Consider the following 22,788-nt stretch of genomic DNA (forward strand, 5'->3'; position numbering starts at 1 on the left):
TAGAGATGGGTTTTCGCCATGATGGCCAGGTTGGTCTCAAACTCCTGGCCTCAAGTGAACCGCCCGCCTCAGCCTCCCAAAGTCCTGGGATTATACACATAAGCCACCATGTCCAGCCTAGAATACATTTAATATTGCAACCCTGTACACACAAGCACACACATAAATACATGAATATATATACACGATCCATGAAACAATACTTAACCTACTATATGCGATTTGGACTCAAATTTACTATTTTCTTTTTCTTTTAATGCTAGTTGTGATCTATTACATTTTACAATTCACTCATGGGTCTCCACCTACAGTCTGCGAAACACTTCCTTAAGGTGGCTTCCAGCTAAGGAGTTTACGATTCTGCTGATACTAAGTTGTTCCCTTCATTCTTCCTGCCCCATCTGGTGAGAGGTATCCATAGCCCTCTGCAAACAGGGTGCTTCTCTTGGGACTCAGCACCCATCAGCTCCTCCTCTCTGATACACCTGAAATGTAAGGGTTAGCATCTTGGCAGAAACCCCTAGAGAAAAAAAAAAACAAAAAGCTCGGGGCCATCTGAGCTATGCAAGGCATGCAACATTTATCAGGCCCAGAGATGTAGAAGCATGGGACTCTAGTCATCCCTCTTCCCCAAAACCCCATGCTCTGGGGCAACTGTTTAAAGGCATTTTGTTCCTGACTAGCTGCCTCGCCCACTATCTTCATGCTCCTGGAATTTGTGATACAAAGAACAATGTACGGCCAATCAAGAGCTAATTTTTTTTTTTTTTTTTGAGACGGAGTCTCACTCTGTTGCTCAGGCTGGAGTGATCTCACTGCAACCTCCGCTTCCTGGGTTCAAGCAATTCCCTTGCCTCAGCCTCCCGAGTAGCTGGGACTACAGGAGTGCACCACTGTGCTCAACTACTTTTTGTATTTTTTAGTAGAGACGGAGTTTCACCATGTTGAGCAGACTGGTCTTGAACTCCTGACCTCGTGATCCACCACCTCGGCCTCCCAAAGTGCTGGGATTGCAGCCATGAGCCACCGCGCCCGGCCCCTATTTTTATTATGTTTTTTTGAGACAGTGTTGCTCTGTCGCCCAGGCTGGAGTGCAGTGGCGTGATCTTGGCTCACTATGAGCCTCCCAGGTTCAAGCAATTCTCCTGCCTCAGCCTCCTGAGTAGCTGGGATTACAGGCGCGTGCCACCGCAACCGGCTAATTTTCATATTTTTAGTAGTTATGGGATTTTGCCATGTTGGTCAGTCTGGCCTCAAACTCCTGATCTCAGACGATCTGCCTGCCTCGGCCTCCCAAAGTGCTGGGATTACAAGCATGAACCACTGTGCCCGACCGAGCTTATGTGATAAATGTAATAAATTCTTGGTAAACAATTTCAGAACTGCCTCTTCTTTATTCCTTAAAAAGACCCATTTGTAACTGCTGCTAATTGGAGTGTATATTTAGGACAACCTGAATCTATCCTCTTGGGTAGCCAACCTCAAGCTCTGGGCTCTGTACATAATCCTAGTTTTTGAATCTCGTTATTCAAGCTTGACATTCTTATAATTATGAAAACCTGCCAACCTGCTACATATTGACAAATGTGAAACGTTTTTTGCCAAGAGCTTTGGAAAAACCTGTACTGCAGATCCTACTGTGAACCTGAAGTATCTGAGACAGGTCTCAATCAATTTATAAAGTTTATTTTACCAAGGTTAAGGATGTGGCCATGACAGCCTCAGGAGGTCCTAATGACATGTGCCCAAGGTGGCATGGGTACAGCTTGCTTTTATGCATTTTAGGGAGCCATGAGACATCAATCAATATGTGTAAGATGCACATTGGTTCGGTCTGGAGAGGCGGGACAACTCGAAGCAGGGTACAAGAGGAGGTTCCAGGTGGTAGGTAGATAAGAGACAAAAACAGTTGCATTCTTTTGAGTCTTTGATTAGCCTTTCACTGAATACACAATTTACATGTGACAGGAGAGTAGAGAAATAGTCACCTAAGTTTTAGTTTGGCTCAGTGAGTATACATTTTTACATTAAAAAAATAGGGCAGAGGGGCTGGGTGCAGTGGTTCACGCCTGTAATCCTAGCACTTTGGGAGGCTGAGGCTGGTGGATCACTTGAGGCCAGGAGTTCAAGACCAGCCGTAACATGATGAAACCCCGTCTCTGTTAAAAATACAAAAAATTAGCTGGGCATGGTGGTATATGCCTGTAGTCCCAGCTGCCTGAGGTGGGAGGACTGCTGGAATCCCAGAAGCAGAGGTTGCAGTGAGCTGAGATTGCACCACTACACTCCAGCCTGGGTGACAGAGGGAGACGCTGTCTCAAAAAAAAAAAAAAAAAAAGAGGGAAGCAATCAAATATGCGTTTGTCTCAGGATGACTGTCTCTCCTGCACTTGTGAAGATGAGCAATCAATGTACATAGCCAGGGTGAAATTCAACATAACTGTTTTATAGTGAAGATGTTGAGGGCCACAAGGAATTTCCTGGTCGGCAAATTGTTAGGGAGGTATGTAGCCTTTTTTTTTTTTTTTTTTTTTTTTTTTTTGAGACGAAGTCTAGCTCTGTTGCCTAGGCTGGAGTGCAGTGGTGCTGCCTCGGCTGGCTGCAAGCTCCGCTTCCCGGGTTCTCGCCATTCTCCTGCCTCAGCCTCTGGAGTGGCTGGGACTACAGGCACCCGCCACCACGTCTGGCTAATTTTTTATATTTCTAGTACAGACGGGGTTTCACTTGTGTTAGCCAGGAGGGTCTCGATCTCCCCATTTCGTGATCCGCCCTCCTCAGCCTCCCAGAGTGCTGGGATTACAGGCATGAGCCACCGTGCCAGGCCGGTATGTAGCTTTTTTTTTTTTTTTTTTAATCTTTGCAGCTATCTCATTTAGAAATAAAATGGGAGGCAGTTTTACCTGATGCAGTTCCCAGCTTGACTTTTCCCATCGGCTTAGTGATTTTGGTGTCCCGAGGTTTCTTTTCTTTTCTTTTTCTTTTTTCTTTTTTTTTGAGACGGGGTCTCGCTCTGTTGCCTGGGCTGGAGTGCAGTGGCCGGATCTCAGCTCACTGCAAGCTCCGCCTCCCGGATTTACACCATTCTCCTGCCTCAGCCTCCCGAGTAGCTGGGACTACAGACGCCCGCCACCTCGCCCGGCTAGTTTTTTGTATTTTTTAGTAGAGACAGGGTTTCACCGTGTTAGCCAGGATGGTCTCGATCTCCTGACCTCGTGATCCGCCCGTCTCGGCCTCCCAAAGTGCTGGGATTACAGGCTTGAGCCACCGCGCCCGGTCCCGAGGTTTATTTTCCTTTCATGCTACCAATTCATCATATTAGGAGCATAGCAATAACAGTCCCTACAAGTCAAAGGGTAATGTTTGGTGTGAACTAAGATGGGTCTTTCAAATAAAAAATATGGAATCTTAGAGTTGATCTTTCAGGATTGAGCAGAGTTGGGGCCTCAAAATATGCCTGTATGTAGGAGGATCGCTCGATTCTGGGAGGTGGAGGTTGCAGTGAGCCAAAATTGAGCCACTGCACTCCAGCCTGGGCAAGAGTGAGACCCTGTCCAAAAAAAAAAAGCCTGCAGGGTGTGGTGACTCACATATGTAATCCCAGCACTTTCAGAGGGTGAGGCGAGCAGATTCCTTGAACTCAGGAGTTTGAGACCAGCCTGGGTAACATGGTGAAACCCCTTCTCTTCTAAAAATACAAAACATTAGCTGGGCGTGGTGGCGTGCACCTGTGGTCCCAGCTACTTGGGACGCTGAGGCAGGATGATCCTTTGAACCCAGGAGTTCGAGGTTCAAAGCACAGTGAACTATGATCATGTCACTGCACTCCAGCCTGGGTGACAGAGTTCTAAAAAAATAAAAAATTAATGCCATGCAATTTTCAACTTCTAAACTTCGATTTCTTGGAATAATAAGCTATGCCCTAAACCCCAGTATTTTCCTAACAACCGCACATTTGGGTGGTGTTTCTATATTCACTTTTTTTTCTTTTCTAAGACAGGGTCTCGTTCTGTCACCCAGGCTGGAGTGCAGTGGTGCAAACATGGCTCATTGCAAGCCTTGACTTCCCAGGCTCAAGTGATGCTCCTGCCTCAGCCTCCGGAGTACCTGGGACTACAGGCACACATCACTATGCCTGGATAATTTTTGTATTTTTGTAGAGAAAGGTTTCATCATGTTGCCCAGACTGGTCTCAAATTCCTGGGCTCAAGTGATCTGCCTGCCTTGGCCTCCCAAAGTGTTAGGATTATAGATGTGAGACAACATGCCCCACCCTACATTCACTATCTTATATGACTGTTATGATACTAGAAGTTATACAGGTATATTGAGGAAAATATTGGGTTATTATTATTATTTTTTTTTGAGACAGAGTCTTGCTCTGTCGCCCAGGCTGGAGTGCAGTGGCATGATTTCGGCTCACTGCAACCTCCAGCTCCCAGGTTCAAGCAATCCTCCCGCCTCAGCCTCCCAAGTAGCTGGGACTACAGGCGCGTGCCACCACGCCCAGCTAATTTTTGTATTTTTAGTAGAGATGGGGTTTCACCATGTTGGCCAGGATGGCCTCGATCTCCTGACGTCGTGATCCACCCGCCTCGGCCTCCCAAAGTGCTGGGATTACAGGTGTGCGACACTGCGCCCAGCTGAAAATATTGGGTTCTTTATCAGATGGTAGGAGGGACAATATTAATTAGAAGTGCACCTACCAGTTACTTTAAGTCACACTCTCCCTGAGTCTCCTGATCCTGTTTATAAAATGGGAACACATTTTGGTTTGGCCATAGTTCCCTATCCCCAACCTCCACATATGGGTATGAGAGTACTACAAATACCATCCGCTCTGTTCTACAGACTCTGAACCCAGCCCTGGATCTAATCCTATAGCCACAACTTCAGAAACATGTTCATGCAGATACACATCAGCTTAAAATGGCATTGAGGAATACCAGCACGTGAAAAGATGCTCACCATCACCAGCCATGTGGCAAATGCATATCAAACACAGTGAGATAGCACTTCACACCCACTAGGATGGTTATAATCAAGATGACAGATAATGACAAGTATTGACAAGGACATGGGGAAACTGGAATCCTCATACACCGATAGTAGGAATGTAAAATGGTGCAGCTGCGGCCAGGCGCAGTGGCGGGCACCTGTAATCCCAGCACTTTGGGAGCCCGAGGCAGGTGGATCACCTGAGGTCAGGAGTTCAAGACCAGCCTGGCCAACATGGTAAAACTCCATCTCTACTAAAAATACAAAAATTCACCAAGCTTGGTGGTGGGCACCTGTCATCCCAGCACTCAGGAGGCTGAGGTAGGAGAATCGCTTGAACCTGGGAGATGGAGGTTGCAGTGAGCCGAGATCGTGCCATTGCACTCCAGCCTGGGTAACAAGTGCGAAACTCCATCTCAAAAAAAAAGGTGCAGTTCCTAAAAACATTAAACATACAGTTACATGACCCAGCAATTCCAAGAAATTCCAAATCCTAGGCACATATATCCAACAGCATCAAAGCATATGCTTACACAGAAACTTACATGCAAATGTTCATAGCAGCTTTATCCTAGTAGCCAGAAGATGGAAATAGCTCAAATATTCAACTGATGGATAACCAAAACATGGTATATTCAAACTAGGGAATACTATCCAACAGTAAAAAGAAATGAAGTGGCTGGACACGGTGGCTCACGCCTATAATCCCAGTGTTACCGGAACGGGGTCCTGATCCAGACCCCAAGAGAGAATTCAGGGTGAGTCCATAAAGTCAAAGTAAGTTTATTAGGAAAGTAAAGGATAAAAAATGTCTACTCCATAGGCAGAACAGCGGCATGGGCGCTTGACTGAGTATACTTACAGTTATTCCTTGATTATATGGTAAACAAGGGGTGGATTGTTCATGAGTTTTCCAGGAAAGGGGCATGGAGTGCTCAGGACTGAGGGCTCCTCCCCACTTTAGACCATAAAGGGTAACTTCCGGAAGTTGTGAGCTGTCACTGCGCTGGTGGAAGTGTCTTTTAGCATGCTAAAACATTATAATTAGCATACAATGAGCAATGAGGATGACCGTCTTGATTTTGGTGGGTTTTGGCGGCTTCTTTACCACAGCCTGTTTATCAGCAAGGTCTCTGTGACCTGTATCTTGTGCCAACCTCCTGTCTCATCCTATGACTAAGAATGCCTAACCTCCCGGGAATGCAGCCCGGCAGGTCTCAGCCTTATTTTACCCAGCCCCTATTCAAGATGGAGTTGATCTGGTTTGAACACCTCTGACGCCAGCACTCTGGGAAACTGAGGCAGGTGGGTCACTTGAGTCCAGGAGTTTGACACCAGTCATGGTAAAACCCCATGTGTACTGAAAAAATGCAAAACTTAGCCGGGCATGGTGGCACATGCCTGTAATCTCAGCTACTCGGGAGGCTGCGGCGGGAGGGCTGCTTCAGACGGGGAGGTCGAGGCTGCAGTGAGCCATGACTGCCTCACTGCACTCTGACCTGGGGGACAGATAGAGACCCTGTTTCAAAAAATAAAAATAAAAATGAAGCACTGATGCCTGCTACAACGTGAACGAACCTGGAACACACCGTGCTAAGTGAAAGAAGCCAGACAAAAGGCCCAACATTGTATGATTTCAGTGAAATGTACAGAATAGGCAAATCTATAGATAGCAAAGTACTTGCCAGGGGCTGGGGCTGAAAGAACTGTCAGGGTAACTGAAGTGACCGTTAATGAGCACGAAGTTTCTTTTTGGGGTGATGACAGTATTTTGGAACAGATATTAGTGAAGGTTGCATAATCTCTGAATACCACTGAGATGGTGAATTTTATGGCATGTGAGTTAAATCTTAAAATATATATAAATAAATTGCCTTACATGGGGCTGATCTAAAATCCTTTTAGTCATCTAAACTAAACTTTGCCATAATTACAAGAATGGCTATGTCATGTTAGAATGGGAAGCTATCTTTTGGTATCATTGCTTTATATGTATTAACTGACACATCTACATCTTCAAAAACTGAGGTGATTCCATCATTTCCATTGAAGAGGAAATGGCACCACTTCAAGGTCACGTACTTGCCCAAGACCATACAGTAGAAGCTATGGTAGAAATCCTGGTTCACCAGAGTCAGTGTGCAGTCTGTAAATTGTTTGCATGTCTGCATGCCCAGTAGGTGGATGCTCCTTAAGGACAGCAATCGTTTTTGTTTTGTTTTGTTTTGTTTTGCAGTGAAATGGCACAATCACTGCTTGCTGCAGCCCTGACCTCCCAGGCTCAAATGATCCTCCCTCCTCAGCCTCTGGAGTAGCTGGGACTACAGGTACATGCCACTATGACCAGCTGATTTTTAGGGGGGTCACCTATGTTGCCCAGGCTAGTCTCAAACTCCTGGGCTCAAGCAGTACCCCCACCTCGGCCTTCCTAAAGTGCTGAGATAACAGGCGTGAGCCACTACATCTGGCCTCTTCACTTTACCTCAAACCCTAGTAGTATCTGGCCAGTATGGATGCAATGACAACTAAATTTACTCATTCTTCGAATGAATACACTGGAATACAGTGTACCGTGGTACACTGGTTTGTACCACTGGGTAAACAGCCAAGAATAAGACCAGCTTCCTAGCGAGCAAAAATGCATCATTTTAGGTGGCAAATGCATTATTTTAGGTAGTAAATGCATAATTTTAGGTAGCAAAAGTTGACATCCATGAAAACTAAGGAGAAGGAACTGGGGAAGTGTCTAAGGCAAACCAAGTAAAGAAACAAGCAGTAAGACCAGGAGTGCCTTCCAGGATAAAGAACCGTGGGCATGGTACAAAAATCTCTGAAAGAGAAGTCAGCTTTTTGGAAAAAAAGGAAGACAGGGTGGCCAGCATGGCTTGAGTAGACTGCTGAGTAACAATAAAGTTACCAAAGCAGATTTGGCCCAATCCTATTAGCCCTTGCAGGCGATAGTAAGAAATTTTTGTTTTATTCTGAAACTGCTTACTGAGGATTTTTAGCACACCTGTGATCTGACTTGGGCTGTAGGGAACAGCACGCAAGAGTATTGGGGAGTAGACAGTATGGCCACTGATTATAAGGACTCTTCAATTTTGAAGAAATGACAGTGACAGGTACTGAAATGGACTGAGATCAGAGGATCGTATTAAAAAATCTTATTTTGGACATGTTTTTTGGTATGCCTTTTATGGCATTATGGCCGGGTGTGGTGCCTCATGCCTATAATCCCAGCAATTTGGGAGTCTGAGGCAGGTGGATCACTTGAGGTCAGGAGTTTGAGACCAGCCTGGCCAACATCGTGAAACCCCATCTCTACTAAAAATAAAAAATTAGCAGCCAGGCACAGTCGCTCACGCCTGTAATCCCAGCACTTTGGGAGGCCAAGGCAGGTGGATCACCTGAGGTCAGGAGTTGAAGAGCAGCCTGGCCAACTTGGTGAAACCTTGGCTCTTCTAAAAATATTTTAAAAATTAGCCAGGCATGGTGGCATGCGCCTGTAATCCCAGCTACTCAGGAGGCTGAGGTGGGAGAATCGTTTGAACCTGGGAGGCAGAGCTTGCAGTGAGCTGAGATTGTGCCACCTGAACTCCAGGCTGGGAGACAGAGCAAGACTCTGTCTCAAAAAAAAAAAAAAGAAAGAAAAAAAGAAAAAAAATTTAGCTGGGCATGGTGGCAGGCACTTGTAGTTCCAGTTACTCGGGAGGTTGAGGCGGGAGAATTGCTTGAACCTGGGAGGCAGAGATAACAGTGAGCTGAGATCTCACTACTGCACTCCAGTCTGGGTGACAGAGAGGCTCGGTCTCATATAAATAATAAAATAAATGGCATTATCAAGTAGGTAACTCAATAGGAGTCTAGCTCAGGGAGAAGTTTGAACTGAAGATTAAACACCTCAAACATAAAGATGACACTGAAAATCAAGAGACTAGGGATTAAGTGTAGGGAAGGCCACCAAGGACAAAAAAAGACAAACTAAATCACTGCATGTTTGAAAGGATCCACTAGAGACAAGTTAGTGAGGTAGGAGGAAGACTAGTGTTGCTTGAAAGAACACAAGAGTGTGAGTCAACAAAGCAGTGAATGAGCCCAATCCTGCAGAGGTCTAATAAAATAATTCAGAACTGATTGTTCAACTTGGCAAAAGGAAGGCTAAATCTTAAGAGTAGTCAAGTGGAGGAATAAAAGCCTACGGAAAAAGTAAACAAATGGACTGAATGATTGGCTACATACAAGCACAGTTGACCCTTGAACACAGGTTTACACTGTATGGATCCACTTATAGGCAGATTTTTCCACCTCTCCCACTGCTGGGACAGCAAGACCAACCCCTCCCTCTTTTTCAGCCTCAAAGATGGCCCAGCTGGAGTGCAGTGGTGTGATCATGGTTCACTGCAACCTCAATTTCCAAGGTGATCCTCCCATCTCAGCCTCATGGGTAGCTGAGGCTATAGGCCCACACCACCATGCCTAGGGCTTTTTCTTTTTTTTAAGTTCTTTTTTTTTTGTTTGTTTTTTGTTTTTTGTTTGAGACGGAGTCTTGCTCTGCCACCCAGGCTGGAGTGCAGTGGCCAGATCTCAGCTCACTGCAAGCTCCGCCTCCCGGGTTTACGCCATTCTCCTGCCTCAGCCTCCCGAGTAGCTGGGACTACAGGCGCCCGCCTCGTCGCCCGGCTAGTTTTTTAAGTAGAGACAGGGTTTCACCGTATTAGCCAGGATGGTCTCGATCTCCTGACCTCGTGATCCGCCCGTCTCAGCCTCCCAAAGTGCTGGGATTACAGGCTTGAGCCACCGCGCCCGGCCGCCTAGGGCTTTTTCAAAAAAAAAGTTTTTTAAGAGATGAGGTCTCCCTATTGTTGTCCAGGCTGTTCTCAAATTCCTGGGCTCAAGTAATCCCCCTGCCTCCGCCTCCCGAAGTGTTGGAATTACAGGCATGATCCACCATGCCTGGCAGGTAAATTTTTAGGAAATAAAAAAATTATATTGAATTTTTGCCTGTGCAAGGGGTCAGTGCCCCAACCCTCTCATTGTTCAGGGGTCAACTGTACTCCAATGATGTTCACTGGTTTGTTCATATTGGAATGTCAGCAACAATCATCTTAGAAAGTAAGTATTATGTGCTTTTCCTTTATCACAGAATTGTAAAATCAAAAAGAGCCATGTGGAAGGCCCTTAAAAATTCTTAAGTTGCTGCACACACATGTAAAATTCTATTATCAACCATGGATAGAATGTAGTCACTCACTCTACACTACCTTAGTGTAGTCCCTACAGAAGTTTCATCAATCACTTTAAACCTGTAAAACACCTGTAAAAACAGCTCCTCATTGTTGAAGGTATGTTTACTGTCCATGTCCTTTCAAAGATGGTTTTACCATCTTTATTTCAGTTATTACTATGGTGAGTGCTGTAAAGGGAAAGTCTCAGCGTGTGATTGGAACATTTAGGATAAGGGTGGGAGAAGTCCACCAGGCAAAGGGAAGAGCATTGCCGTTAGACAACCAGTGTCTGTGTATTCCCTGAGGCAGGAGCAGAGCGGTGGCTCACGCCTGTAATTCCAGCACTTTGGTAGGGCGAGGCGGGCAAATCACGAGGTCAGGAGTTTGAGACTATCCTGGCCAAGATGGTGAAACCCCGTCGCTACTAAAAATATGAAAAATTAGCTTGGCGTAGTGGTAGGCGCCTGTAATCCCAGCTACTCGGGAGGCTGGGGCAGGAGAATCGCTTGAACCCAGGAGGTGGAGGTTGCAGTGAGCCGAGATCGCACCACTGCACTCTAGCCTGGGCGACACAGCGAGACCTCAAGAAAAAAAAAAGAAAAGAAAGAAAGAAATTAAGATTGTAGGCATTTTCTTCCTTGTTTTGCTTCAACTGCCAAAACTCATAATCAAACCATATGTGTGTTGACCTGCTCAGTTCTGGTGAACTTCCTTTATACGGATGTTGCTGTTTTACCTCATACTATGTTAACAACTCCATGTTTCCCCAAATTTTCGTTCCACTCAGTTTTAAATGCAAAACAGACTTGGTTGTACATAGCCAAATATTAAGCACAAACGTGCACATGCACGCGCACGCACACACACTCACACAATTCCGACAGAGGGTGTTCCAGTCATTCCTTAGCCTTCGTTCACTTGCTAACATGCCAGGCTCCTTCTGCCTCAGGGAATACACAGACACTGACTGCAATGCTCTTCCCTTTGCCTGGTGGACTTCTGCCACCGCTATTCTAAATGTTCCAATCACACGCTGAGACCTTCCCTTTACAGCACTCACCACAGTAATTACTGAAACAAAGATGGTAAAACCTTAATCTCATCACCTTTTCTTTCCCTTACCCAACTTCCAACACACCAAAGGGTTTACACAGGCACTACTAAGTAAGTAAAAGTGAGTGGCAAAATTTTTAAATTTAGAAATTTATTCTGTTTAATCCACAAGCTTTATATAGCTTTAGTTTTTAAAAAAAATCAAAACAAAAAAAATCAAAACAAAAACAGTGAAACCAAGACACTATTCCAAAGTCTGGGCCCTTCCAGCCTTCCAAATACAAGAGCTCTGAAACTTGTATATACCAATCGGAAGAACAAGACAAAGATATGAACAGAGCCATGACATTTCATTAAACAAATTGTATGTAACTGAAGGATCCTTTCTGGGACTAGCTCATTGCCTTTAAAAAAGAAAAAAACAAAACAAAAAAACAAAACCAGAAGAACAGAATGAGAGTCCAGTGTTCCAAATCAATTTGTTACACATCCATATAAACCCACAGTGTCCTGGCAAACAACATGCTTTCATTTTCTGTCTCATCCTAGAGCTCGAATCCTGATTCATTTCAGCAGAGACTCCACAGGCAACAGGAAAGATGGTGGCATTAAAATATTCATTTATACTTTTGTGGTAGTTCAAAACAGTGGTCTTATTTCTGGGCAAGCTTACAGACCATACAAGGTCAGTAGCATAACTTAAATGGGAGCTAAGACTCAAATGAAAAAAATGTAAGAAGAAGAAAGAAAAACAAAAAGAAGATCAAAACCAAAAAAACAAACAAAAAAAACCCTCTAGGAATAGCCAGGGCATTTAAAGGAACCATAAAAATGCCAACAGTATTTAAACCCCCTTTTTTAAAAAGGGAATTTTTTTTGGCTTAAAATATTTCACTCAATGAATTATGTCAGCTGTCAATGAAAGAATGTCACTAATACACTGTGGACACCTTTTGCAATGTAAATCCATGCCCCCTTTTTTTACATGGTGAACTTCAACCTAGCAATTATTACAACAAATGTTATAGTCTAAAGCTCAAACACATTTTAGCAATTTTGAAATTGAACTGCGTACAAACCAAATAAAATTTACATCATAACAAACATTTCCCCCTAAGACTGTGGGGACACTTGGGCCTTCCTCATTGATCTCAGGGCCTTTTCACGCAGGTGCTTTTCTAAATCATCAAGGTTATCTTCAGCTTCACTTTCAGTCTCCTAAAAAAAAAAGCAACAACAGAATTTACATGGTTAAGTCTTGAGACGCTGGAGGGAAATGCTGAGTAAAGAGCAAAGTCAAAGTGTGGGGATGGCCGACGACTGAATATACTAAACCCCAGGGAACCACAAACTGTAAATGGCTGAACTGTTCGGTGTGTGAATTTTATCTCAGAGTAGTCAATTAGTAGAAAAAACAATTTTACTACTTCTCAAAATAAAGTGACTTTGCTATCTGTACATATACTGCAAGAGAGCCATACAGAGTTCATAAATACCTTCTTCGGCTCTGGCGCTGCCACTGGCTCTTCCTGTGCTAATGTGGTTGTGGCAGCTGCAATGGCTGCAGGGGTCACAGCAGCTGCAGCAGCTGCAGCAGCTGCAGCCACAGCCTTTTCCTTCTTGTGTTTTTTGTGCTTCTTGTGCTTCTTATCCTTTTTGTGTTTCTTGTCCTTCTTTTTCTTCTTTTTCTTTCCACCTCCTTCTTGATCTGAATTCTACAAAGGGGGTAAAAAAAAAACAAAAAAAAACACCCAGCATTTATAATCAATCTGATTAATATTCTGTCCAACTGAACATTTTATTTCCTCAAATCCCCAATGGACAAATCTCAAGATTTCCAAAAGGCTTTGGAGGGTGTGAGCAGGGAAGGCCCAAGGCCAATTATCACCAAGAAAGGTATTCAAAGTCAGGGGCTATCTCCAGGATGAGCTGAATTCCAGCTCCTGAACTATTTGAACTTAGACAAATTGTTGAACTTTTTCTGAGACCTTTTCACCTAAAATAAGTGTAATAATCCCTACCTGATAAAGCTCTTGTGAAAATTAAATGGGAATATCTGTAAATCACCCATAATACTTGCCTAACGTGTAGCAGACTTTTAATAAATGGTACCCGCCATGAGTCTAAACACATGCCTGTATGAATGCCATGTCTCTAGCTACCATCTGAGCTCTCCTATCTTTAGAGTGGGGACGACTGGTTCTTCCTCATGACACATATACCAAATTTATGTAAAAGGCAGGCTCCTATAATTTAATCCATAATATTTCAATTTCACACTTCTAAGCAATTACTTAAAACTCATCACAAGTTAGCTTGTACAACTATTCAGTCAACCCAATTAAATATGGACATCTGAGGCCACAGCAGGAGGATCACTAGAGGCCAGGAGTTCAAGATCAGCCTAGTCAACACAGCAAGACCGTCTCTACAAAATGTTAAAAACAAAAAATCAGCCAGGTGTAGCAGCATGTGCCTGTAATCCCAGCTACTTGGGAGGCTGAGGCGAAGGAATCACCTGAGTCCAGGAAGGCTGTGGTGAGCTATGATCATCCCACTGCACTCAGCCTGGGTGATAGCCTGAGACCCTGTCTCAAAAAACAAACAAAAACAGATGGACATCTAACCACTGATTTTATACAATATAGAAACCTGCCTAAGATCAGATATATAACTCACAAATGGGAAAAAAAGTTTGAACACTAATATTTTAATGCCCCAATGACATTTTCTCTGCTTCAAAGTAACCACATACATATCTATAAAAGGGTGTCCAAAATAAGGCAGACACATACTCTTGGCGGCGACGGGCTCGGTGTTGGGCTTTTGGCCTTTTTGACCAGTACAGCTGGTGACCAGTTTGTAGACGGTGACTGAGACTGGACAGGGGATGGTGGTGCTGGGGGCTTTTTAGCTGCTGGCTCAGGAGACCCAGAGACAGATCGGGATGATGAGACCCTCCTTACAGACTGTGGGCTTGGGGAAGCAACCCTAGACAAAAAGGAAAAAACATTCAGCATTGAAAATAGACACCTCTTCACATGAGAAAACCACCAACTACACTGTACAACCAGGTTATGAATTTCAAATATACCACTTAGATTGCTGGCTGATTCTACTAACATATATCCAATTTACATCCCTATGTTTCCTAGAGGGTGGCTAAAGCCTCATAATCCTCTATCCATTTTCTTTTTTTTTTTTTTTTGAGACGGAGTCTTGCTCTTTCGTCCGGGCTGGAGTGCACTGGCCGGATCTCAGCTCACTGCAAGCTCCGCCTCCCGGGTTTTACGCCATTCTCCTGCCTCAGCCTCCGGAGTAGCTGGGACTACAGGCGCCCACCACCTCGCCCGGCTAGTTTTTTGTATTTTTAGTAGAGACAGGGTTTCACCGTGTTAGCCAGGATGGTCTCGATCTCCTGACCTCGTGATCCGCCCGTCTCGGCCTCCCAAAGTGCTGGGATTACAGGCTTGAGCCACCGCGCCCGGCCTCCATTTTCTTAATGATGCTTCTTATGTAAGATTAGTAATGTCAGTTCCTTACATCACACACAAGAAATGTTCTATGTCTGTCTTAAGTTTAGTTTTGGAAGCATACCCTTAAAAACAAATTGATAACTGCTAAGAACCAAGTAAAAGCCTGTGGCATTTAACTTATGCCACAGAAACTATCTCAAAAATGGAACAGGATCTGTAAATAGTACCTAAAGTTTGACTTAAAAGCTCATATTCATAACTTATTCCTTTTATATGTGGGGGGCGGTGGGACGCTTCCAAATATAAAGAGCTATGTAAGTATTCCTAAAGAAAAAGCATAAAATGTTTTTACTTTTTTATCTTTTTAGGTTCCGGAGTCCTGGAGACTCTCCTAATGGGCCTAGTACTTGGAGATGGGGACTGCCTTCTTTGGGGTGATGATGACGCTCCTCTTCGAACGGGTGGAGGACTTGAGGAGGTCTGAGGAGCTCGAGGCCGTGGTGAGGGCGAATGCCGTTTGTTTGGTTGTGGTGATCGGGCCTCCCGGGTAGATCGGCTTGGGGAAGACCCTTTCCTATGCTTGGATGATAATGAAGGTGAACGTCTCTTGGTGACTGGGGAGCTTCTTTGTTTGGGAGGTGGAGAATGGGAGACCCTCCGCTTTGGTGGTGGAGATGGTGATGCTCTTCGTTTAGGAGGGGGAGGAGGTGAAGCCGTTCTTCTCTTTGGAGGTGGAGAAGGAGAGTATCTCCTCTGTATTGGAGGAGAGTATCTTCTAGGAGAAGGTGAGCGCCGGCGTGGGGGAGGAGAAGGAGTCCTAGGAAAAAGATACATAATTAAGCTGAAAGGCTTAACAAAATACAGAAACAGGATGAAGAGAAAAGTAATCAGCAGGTTTGACTATACTGTAGTTAGCACTAGGCAAAGGGAATATATTTATAAGTGAACATGCCATCTTTATATTCTCACTTAAATATCAATAAAACTTATTTATCTCAGCTGACTGCAACACAGGACACTTTGCAGGACTAAGTACAAAAAAGAAAAAAGACATTTTGATTAACAAATTTGCAATTTTCAGAAGATGTGAATTCGTCAAGTCTTTTAACATCTATACGAAATCAACAATGTTTTTTGGAAAGAGAATCTTGCACTGTATTAACTGAACATCAGTTATTATATAATAACCAAGTAACTCTATTAACCAAACTCTATTACGGTCACCTTAGGAAGTCTGTGCTAACACTGTATGAATAATTAAAGAGTTCACTGCACAAGCCTTAAAGACACTTCTACCTCCCCTCAAAGAGACTGTTCCATTTTCTCTTAGAAGACCACTTATCAGGCCAAACTGCCTAATTTCCTCTTGAATCTTGCAGACTTTTAGATCAAAGTAAATTCCTGCCCAGAGTTAGCTTTACAACAGGCCATATACTTTGGCAATGTGGTAGGGTACAGTTTCATCACTGTATCCGGGCAATTATTTAGTAAGTCTCAACTCCCATTTCCTCACCTGAAAAATGCAAACAATACCAACTATCAAGGAAGGTCTCTCTGAGGACTAGTAGTAAAGCATATAAAACGTCTAGCACTTTGCCTGGCACCTAACAGGCATTCAAGAGTGGCAGCCAGGCCGGGCAGAGTTGGTCACACCTGTAATCCCAGCACTTTGGGAGGCCAAGGCAGGAGGATCGCCTGAGGTCAGGAGTTTGAGACCAGCCTGGCCAAAATGGTTTCATCTCTACAAAAAATACAAAAACTCGCTGGGTGTGGTGGCAGGTGCCTGTAATCCCAGCTACTTGGGAGGCTGAGGCAGAAGAATCGCTTGAACCCAGGAGGCGGAGGTTACAGTGAGCTGAGATTGTGCCACTGCACTCCAGCCTGGGTGACCGAGTCAGACTGTCTTAAAAAAAAAAAAAAAAAGGGCGGGGGGGCAGCATGCTATTACATTGCTTGGCAACATATCCGAGCAATGCCATTAAAACTTTAAATTTTAATTTTTACTTTAAAATAGTTGTAGATGTACAGAAGAGCTACAAAAATAGGAGATCTGCCACTTCACTATGCTAATATTTTATATAACCATAAGAAAATTACCAAAACTATAAAATGAACCTCAGTGATAACTCAGTATTACTAAAATAGCAAAACAACCCCAATTTTCCACTAATGAATGTCCCTTTTCTGTTCCAGGACTTAATGAATGTTCCTTTTCTGCTCCAGGACCCTACATCTCTTTAGTTCCTGCCAATCTGTGACTGTTTCTGTCATTGTCTTTCATGACTGACACTTTCGAATTCTGGTCAGGTATTCTGTAGAATGACTTTCAATTTGGGTTTCTCTGATATTTCCTAATAATTAGACTGAGGTTCGGCATAATTGGTAAGCATACTACAGAAGTATCCAGGAAATACATGATGCCAGTGTGTTTTATTGAGGATGTTATCTTTGATTATTTAGGTAAGAGCTATCTGCCAGGATTCTCTAAATTTTCTCTTTGCAATTACTAGTCAATACCACCTTTCAATGTATTAACATCTTTATCACAATATGTGATTCACCTGCTATAAAATCCACCTATTTACCCATTTGAAGTATACAATTAAATGATTTTAGTATATTCATATAGTTCTGCAGCCATTACCATCCCCATGTCCACCCCACCCTAATCTGTGTTCTATCTCTATAGATTTGTGTATTCTAGACTTTTCATATAGATGGAATCATATGTGATCTTTTATGACTGGCTGAACAATGCTAGTCTGCTTACTCTAATAAGATATAATAATCAGAAAGATTCAGAGATCCTTTTGTAGTTCATAAGCATGATGATTGGGTTTTCATGAGCTGTGCCTCTCTCCAACCCTGTTATGAAGTGAGCACCATTATTCATCTGATGTGTCAGGGGTGGGGGGAGTTGGGGAGACGCTCCAGTTAGCATATTTGACAAAGTACCTTCGTCGTGGTGGTGGTGTGGGAGTCCTGCGCCGTCGAGGAGGAGGGGCGGGAGAAGGAGACCGTCGCCTTCTGGTGGGTGGTGGGGATGGACTTCTCCTCCGTCTACCACTAAACCAAGAAGAATTACAGTTAATTTTTTCTTTTTCTTTTTTTTTTTTTGAGATGGAGTCTGGCTCTGTCGCCCAGGCTGGAGTGCAATGGCACAATCTCAGCTCACTGCAACCTCCACCTCCTGGGTTCAAGCAATTCTCCCGCCTCAGCCTCCTGAGTCGTTGGGATTACAGGCACCCATAATCATGCCTCGCTAATTTTTAAAAATATTTTTGTAGAGACAGAGTTTCACCATGTTGGCCAGGCTGGCCTTGAACTCCTGACCTCAGGTGATCCACCCGCCTCAGTCTCTCAAAGTGCTGGGATTACAGGTGTGAGCCACCACACCTGGCCTATAGTTAACTTTCAGTCAGTGGTATTTACAGTTAAGTGACCCAGAAAACACGGTTTCAATTATCATTAACCTCAAGGGCAGCAATGGTTACTAAGTTTCAGAACAGTGTTTTTCAAACTACAGGTCAAGACCATTAGTCAAGACCCTGGGTGGCAGCATTAAAACACTTAATAAAATCACAGTGTTTTATTTGTGACAAAGGTAAATACCGTTGTGTGAAATTTTTGTTTTACTCTGGATCACAACAGAGAACGCTCTTGACATGACACAGAGTAAAAAAGTTCAGCAACAACACATCAGAGCACTGCTTTTTATCGGGGATGCACATTAGAACCACCTGGGAAGCTTATGTGACATTTATGTCTACCAGGTCTAGGCTAAGGTCCAGCCAGGTGTTTTTGGGAAAGGCTCTCCAGGTGATTCTGATTCCTTATTAGGAATCAACTGCTTTAGAGACTAATATAGAAATTGAAAAATGCCAATAGTCACAAGTGGCTTAAGACCCAAATCTGGATGTCTCTGCTCCAAGCTCTTAATTTTTTTTGCCCAGGACAGGACTCATGCTTCCTGTGAATCTGGAATTATGTTTTGTCTTGGTTCCCCTTTGAAATTAAGAAAGCTCTGTTAACTGAACAGACAAAATCCTAAAATTCACCACTAAATTTTTCAACTTAAATCTGCTTATGCTTTGTGGGGACTAAGACCTCACACTAAATACATATCAAATATTCAAAACCAGGCTCTATCTCCCCTTTCTTTTCTTTCTTTTTTTTTTTGAGACGGAGTCTCGCTCTGTTGCCCAGGCTGGAGTGCAGTGGCCACGATCTGGGCTCACTGCAAGCAAGCTCCGCCTCCCAGGTTCACGCCATTCTCCTGCCTCAGCCTCCCGAGTAGCTGGGATTACAGGTGCCCAGCACCATGCCTTGCTTATTTTTTGTATTTTTAGTAGAGATGGGGTTTCACAGTGTTAGCCAGGATGGTCTCAATCTCCTGACCTGGTGATCCGCCCACCTTGGCCTCCCAAAGTGTTGGGATTACAGGCATGAGCCTCTTTTTTTTTTTGAGATGGAGTTTTGCTCTTGTTGCTCAGGCTGGAGTGCAATGGCATGATATCGGCTCACAGCAACCTCCACCTCCCAGATTCAAGCAATTCTCCTGCCTCAGCCTCCCGAGTAGCTGGGACTCCAGGCATGCACCACCACACCCGGCTAACTTTTTTGTATTTTTAGTAGAGACGGGGTTTTGCCATGTTGGTCAGGCTGGTCTTAAACTCCTGACCTCTGGTGATCCACCCACCTCAGCCTCCCAAAGTGCTGAGATTACAGGCATGAGCCACCACACCCAGCCTCTATCTCCCCTTCTAAAATATACTGAAGCATAATCCCAAATAATCCTTCCTCCATCTCTAAATCCTAGGCACCTGATGGCAATTTCTAATGGCATTAAACTTTAAGCTGCTGGTATGTAACTTAAAATACTTTTTAAATGATGAGAAACAAAACAAAAACATCCTGGAGTAGAGCAATAAATGTTAGTGTTGATTTTACTGCTGTGAGAAATCTCTTTCCAGAACAGCAAGTAGTTCCATAATTTGGTGTGTGGGGCGGGGCGGGGAGGGAAGGGGAGATCAAAGAGAAGAAATTGCACCAGTGATCTAACTCTGTAAAGCAATTGTTTAGCTGCTGTGCCAGCAACTTCACAAAAGTCAGAGGTAATTATAGCTGGGAAAGGAATGCTTTAGCAGCCGAACTAATCTTTTTTAGGTTTTTGTCTTTTATTATCATGCAGCAGTTTCCTCCACAGTGTAAATACCCTGTGCTTTGCACCATCACAACCACTGCTCACTGGTTTCTTTCCAAGAAAACACTTATTGATGAGATTATCTAAAGCAACACAGTTTCAAAAACTGAGCTACAAAAAGGACAGTGGGATAGCTTCAGCAAGGATAAACACTTCAAAATTCAGTGACAGCTAAGGCCCCCAAAAGCAGACAGCTGGTTAAGACAGACTAGTGTAATGTCAAACGTATAGGTCTAAGATCCGACTTTGTCACTTTGTGGCCCTAAGAAACTACCACACTGGGGCCTCTATCTTCTCACTTACGAGATTAAGGCCTGAATTAGGCATTTGGCTCTAAAAGTTTACAGTTTTATGGTCACACTGATACTAATAATCAAAAGTTTCAATAAAGATATGCCGGTTGGGCCCAGTGGCTCATGCCTGTAATCGCAGCACTTTGGGAGGCCGAGATGGGTGGATCGCTTGACGTCAGGAGTTTGAGATCAGCCTGCCCAACATGGCAAAACTCCTTCTATACTAAAAATACAAAAATTAGCTGGGTGTGGTGGCATGCACCTGCAGTCCCAGCTACTCAGGAGGCTGAGGCAGGAGAATAATTTGAACCTGTGAGGCAGAGGTTGCAGTGAGCTGAGGTCGCACCAATGCACTCCAGCCTGGGTGATAGAGCCAGGCTCCATTTCAAAAAAAAAAAAAAAAATATGCAACCCACCTTTCCACTATTGGAAAGACTGAACAGGGCCAAAGCCTTCCATTTGCTTTTATCTCTTCTTCTTCTTATTTTTGAGATGGAGTTTAGCTCTGTTGCCAGGCTGCAGTACAGTGGCATGACCTCAGCTCACTGCAACCTCCGCCTCCTGGGTTCAAGTGATTCTCCTGCCTTAGCCTCCAGAGTAGCTGGGATTACAGGCACGTGCCACCATGCTCAGCTAATTTTTATATTTTTAGTAGAAATGAGGTTTCACCATGTTGTCCAGGATGGTCTTGATCTCCTGACCTCGTGATCCTCTCACTTTTAATATTTCTAAAGTTTCTCCCTAGTTTTTCCTGCCCTCCCTAATGTCACCACAAATACAAAGTCCCTCCCGCCAAATCTAAGGAGCAATTAATCCTATGTCTTAAAAAGAATCCAGATACTGTTAAAAATTCGTGTGCTGCTTGATGTAAGTTGATGCAAATTATCACAAAAGAGCACAACCAGATATTAAAAATCTAAGTTCAAATGAGGGTCTAAACCAAATAGCTCATGTATAATTCTATCATTAATCTAACGTGTTTAAAAAAATACTCAAACCAAAACAACTTAGGATCTGCACATCCATAGCCACAGTCACCATATATTTAAGAAAGAGATGAGGTCACTTAAATAGGAAATTAAGTCACTAAAATTTTTGACATGTAACCCTAATTTACAAAGTAGTGTCTAACCAACCTTTTAGTCACTGGCGATTGCCATCGCTTTCCCATCTGCATCCTGAGAGCAGTGGAGAAAAACAAATGTCAAGAATTCCATTCACTAAATTATTCACTTGGGTGGGTTAAGTACCATTAACGGAGACATTTTTAAATATTCAAAGATGTTCAGGAGTTAAAGCTACAATTATTTGGCTTATTTTTCTAATCATGCACACATATATGACATGGTGGTTTAAAATTTACCAGTTCTAAATTAAATATTAATAACCATCAACAAAGCAAAAACAAAACAAAAACCCTAAAAAGCAAACAAAAATCCAACCATATCCAAATACTTGAAGTTAATCAAATTCTCAAACAATCCCAAGTTATCAAATTCCATCACAATTACAGAACATCAGTGAACATCACTGAAGAAAAGATGTTACCGGGGGGAAGTCTCTTTTTGCCGCTTTCGTGGTGATGGAGAAGCACTCCGGGAAGGGGAATGTCTCCGCCGCCTGCCAACCTCACCATTCTTCACATGGGACCTCTTGGGTCGTTCATCTTCTGAGGAGGAGGAGGAGCCAGAGTCTATAATTACACAATAAAAAAAAATTACATTAGGTTTGTCCTTGAATCTGTCCAAGTTTTCCTAGAAATCTAGGTGGATGGAGCGTTCACTAGAGCAAGCAAGCATGTATATAGGCCATGAGTTCTGAACGGAATCATTATCAATATATGATCAATGATTTCAAAGCCAAGCATATTCATTATTTAAGTAAGATATAAAAATCATTTCCACAGTGTAATCCAATCAAGATGGCACACTCTAAGAAGTCTAGGCTGGGCACAGTGGCTCACATCTGTAACCCCAGCACTTGGGAGGCCAAGGCAGAAAGATCGCTTGTGCCTCCTGAGTAGCTGGGATTACAGGCCTGCATCATCATGCCTATCTTTGTATTTTTAGTAGAGACAGGGTTTTGCCATGTTGGCCAGGCTGGTCTCAAACTCCTGACCTCAAGTTATCCATCTACCTCAGCCTCCCAAAGTGTTGGGATTACAGGCGTGAGCCACCGTACCCACCCTGGTATGTTCCTATAATAAAAAATGCAAATGGCAAAATAATAAGGTAGATTCTTTTCTTTTTTTGTTTTGGAGACAAAGTCTTGCTCTGTTGCCCAGGCTCCCAGGCTGGAGTGCAGTGGTGCGATCTCAGCTCACTCACTGCAACCTCTGCCTCCTGGGTTCAAGGGATTCTCCTGCCTGGGCCTCCCAAGTAGCTGAGACTACAGGTGTGCGCCACTATGCCCGGTTAATTTTTGTATGTTTCATAGAGACGGGGTTTCGCCTTGTTGGCCAGGATGGTCTTGAACTCTTGATCTCAAGTGACCCGCTCACCTCGGCCTCCCAAAGTGCTGGGATTACAGGTGTGAGCCACTGC

General features: G+C 43.7%; 1 protein-coding gene and 1 pseudogene across 27 annotated transcripts in view; one reads left to right on the plus strand and one right to left on the minus strand.

Annotated features, from left to right (window-relative positions):
- Positions 1–11,403: 11,403 nt before the first annotated feature.
- Positions 11,404–22,788, minus strand: part of SRRM1 (serine and arginine repetitive matrix 1) — a 30,458-nt gene continuing 19,073 nt past the window's right edge. For 14 of the 27 annotated variants that reach the window (XM_033227782.1, XM_033227781.1, XM_033227780.1 and 11 more), the window contains 7 exons: positions 21,794–21,938; positions 21,382–21,423; positions 17,705–17,815; positions 15,102–15,566; positions 14,069–14,264; positions 12,770–12,988; positions 11,405–12,491 (listed from right to left, as the gene is read on the minus strand). In XM_033227782.1, the coding sequence (XP_033083673.1) occupies positions 12,387–12,491; positions 12,770–12,988; positions 14,069–14,264; positions 15,102–15,566; positions 17,705–17,815; positions 21,382–21,423; positions 21,794–21,938 (1,283 nt within the window). In that variant the 3' untranslated portion in view covers positions 11,405–12,386. Of the gene's footprint in view, positions 12,492–12,769; positions 12,989–14,068; positions 14,265–15,101; positions 15,567–17,704; positions 17,816–21,381; positions 21,424–21,793; positions 21,939–22,788 lie in introns of all 27 variants that reach the window. The other 13 variants (XM_033227784.1, XM_033227783.1, XM_033227779.1 and 10 more) reach the window with 2 other exon arrangements.
- LOC117094105 lies at positions 17,554–17,648 on the plus strand (annotated as a pseudogene).

Source organism: Trachypithecus francoisi, unplaced genomic scaffold, assembly GCF_009764315.1.
Source record: "Trachypithecus francoisi isolate TF-2019V2 unplaced genomic scaffold, Tfra_2.0 Lachesis_group12, whole genome shotgun sequence".
Lineage (NCBI taxonomy): Eukaryota > Metazoa > Chordata > Mammalia > Primates > Cercopithecidae > Trachypithecus > Trachypithecus francoisi.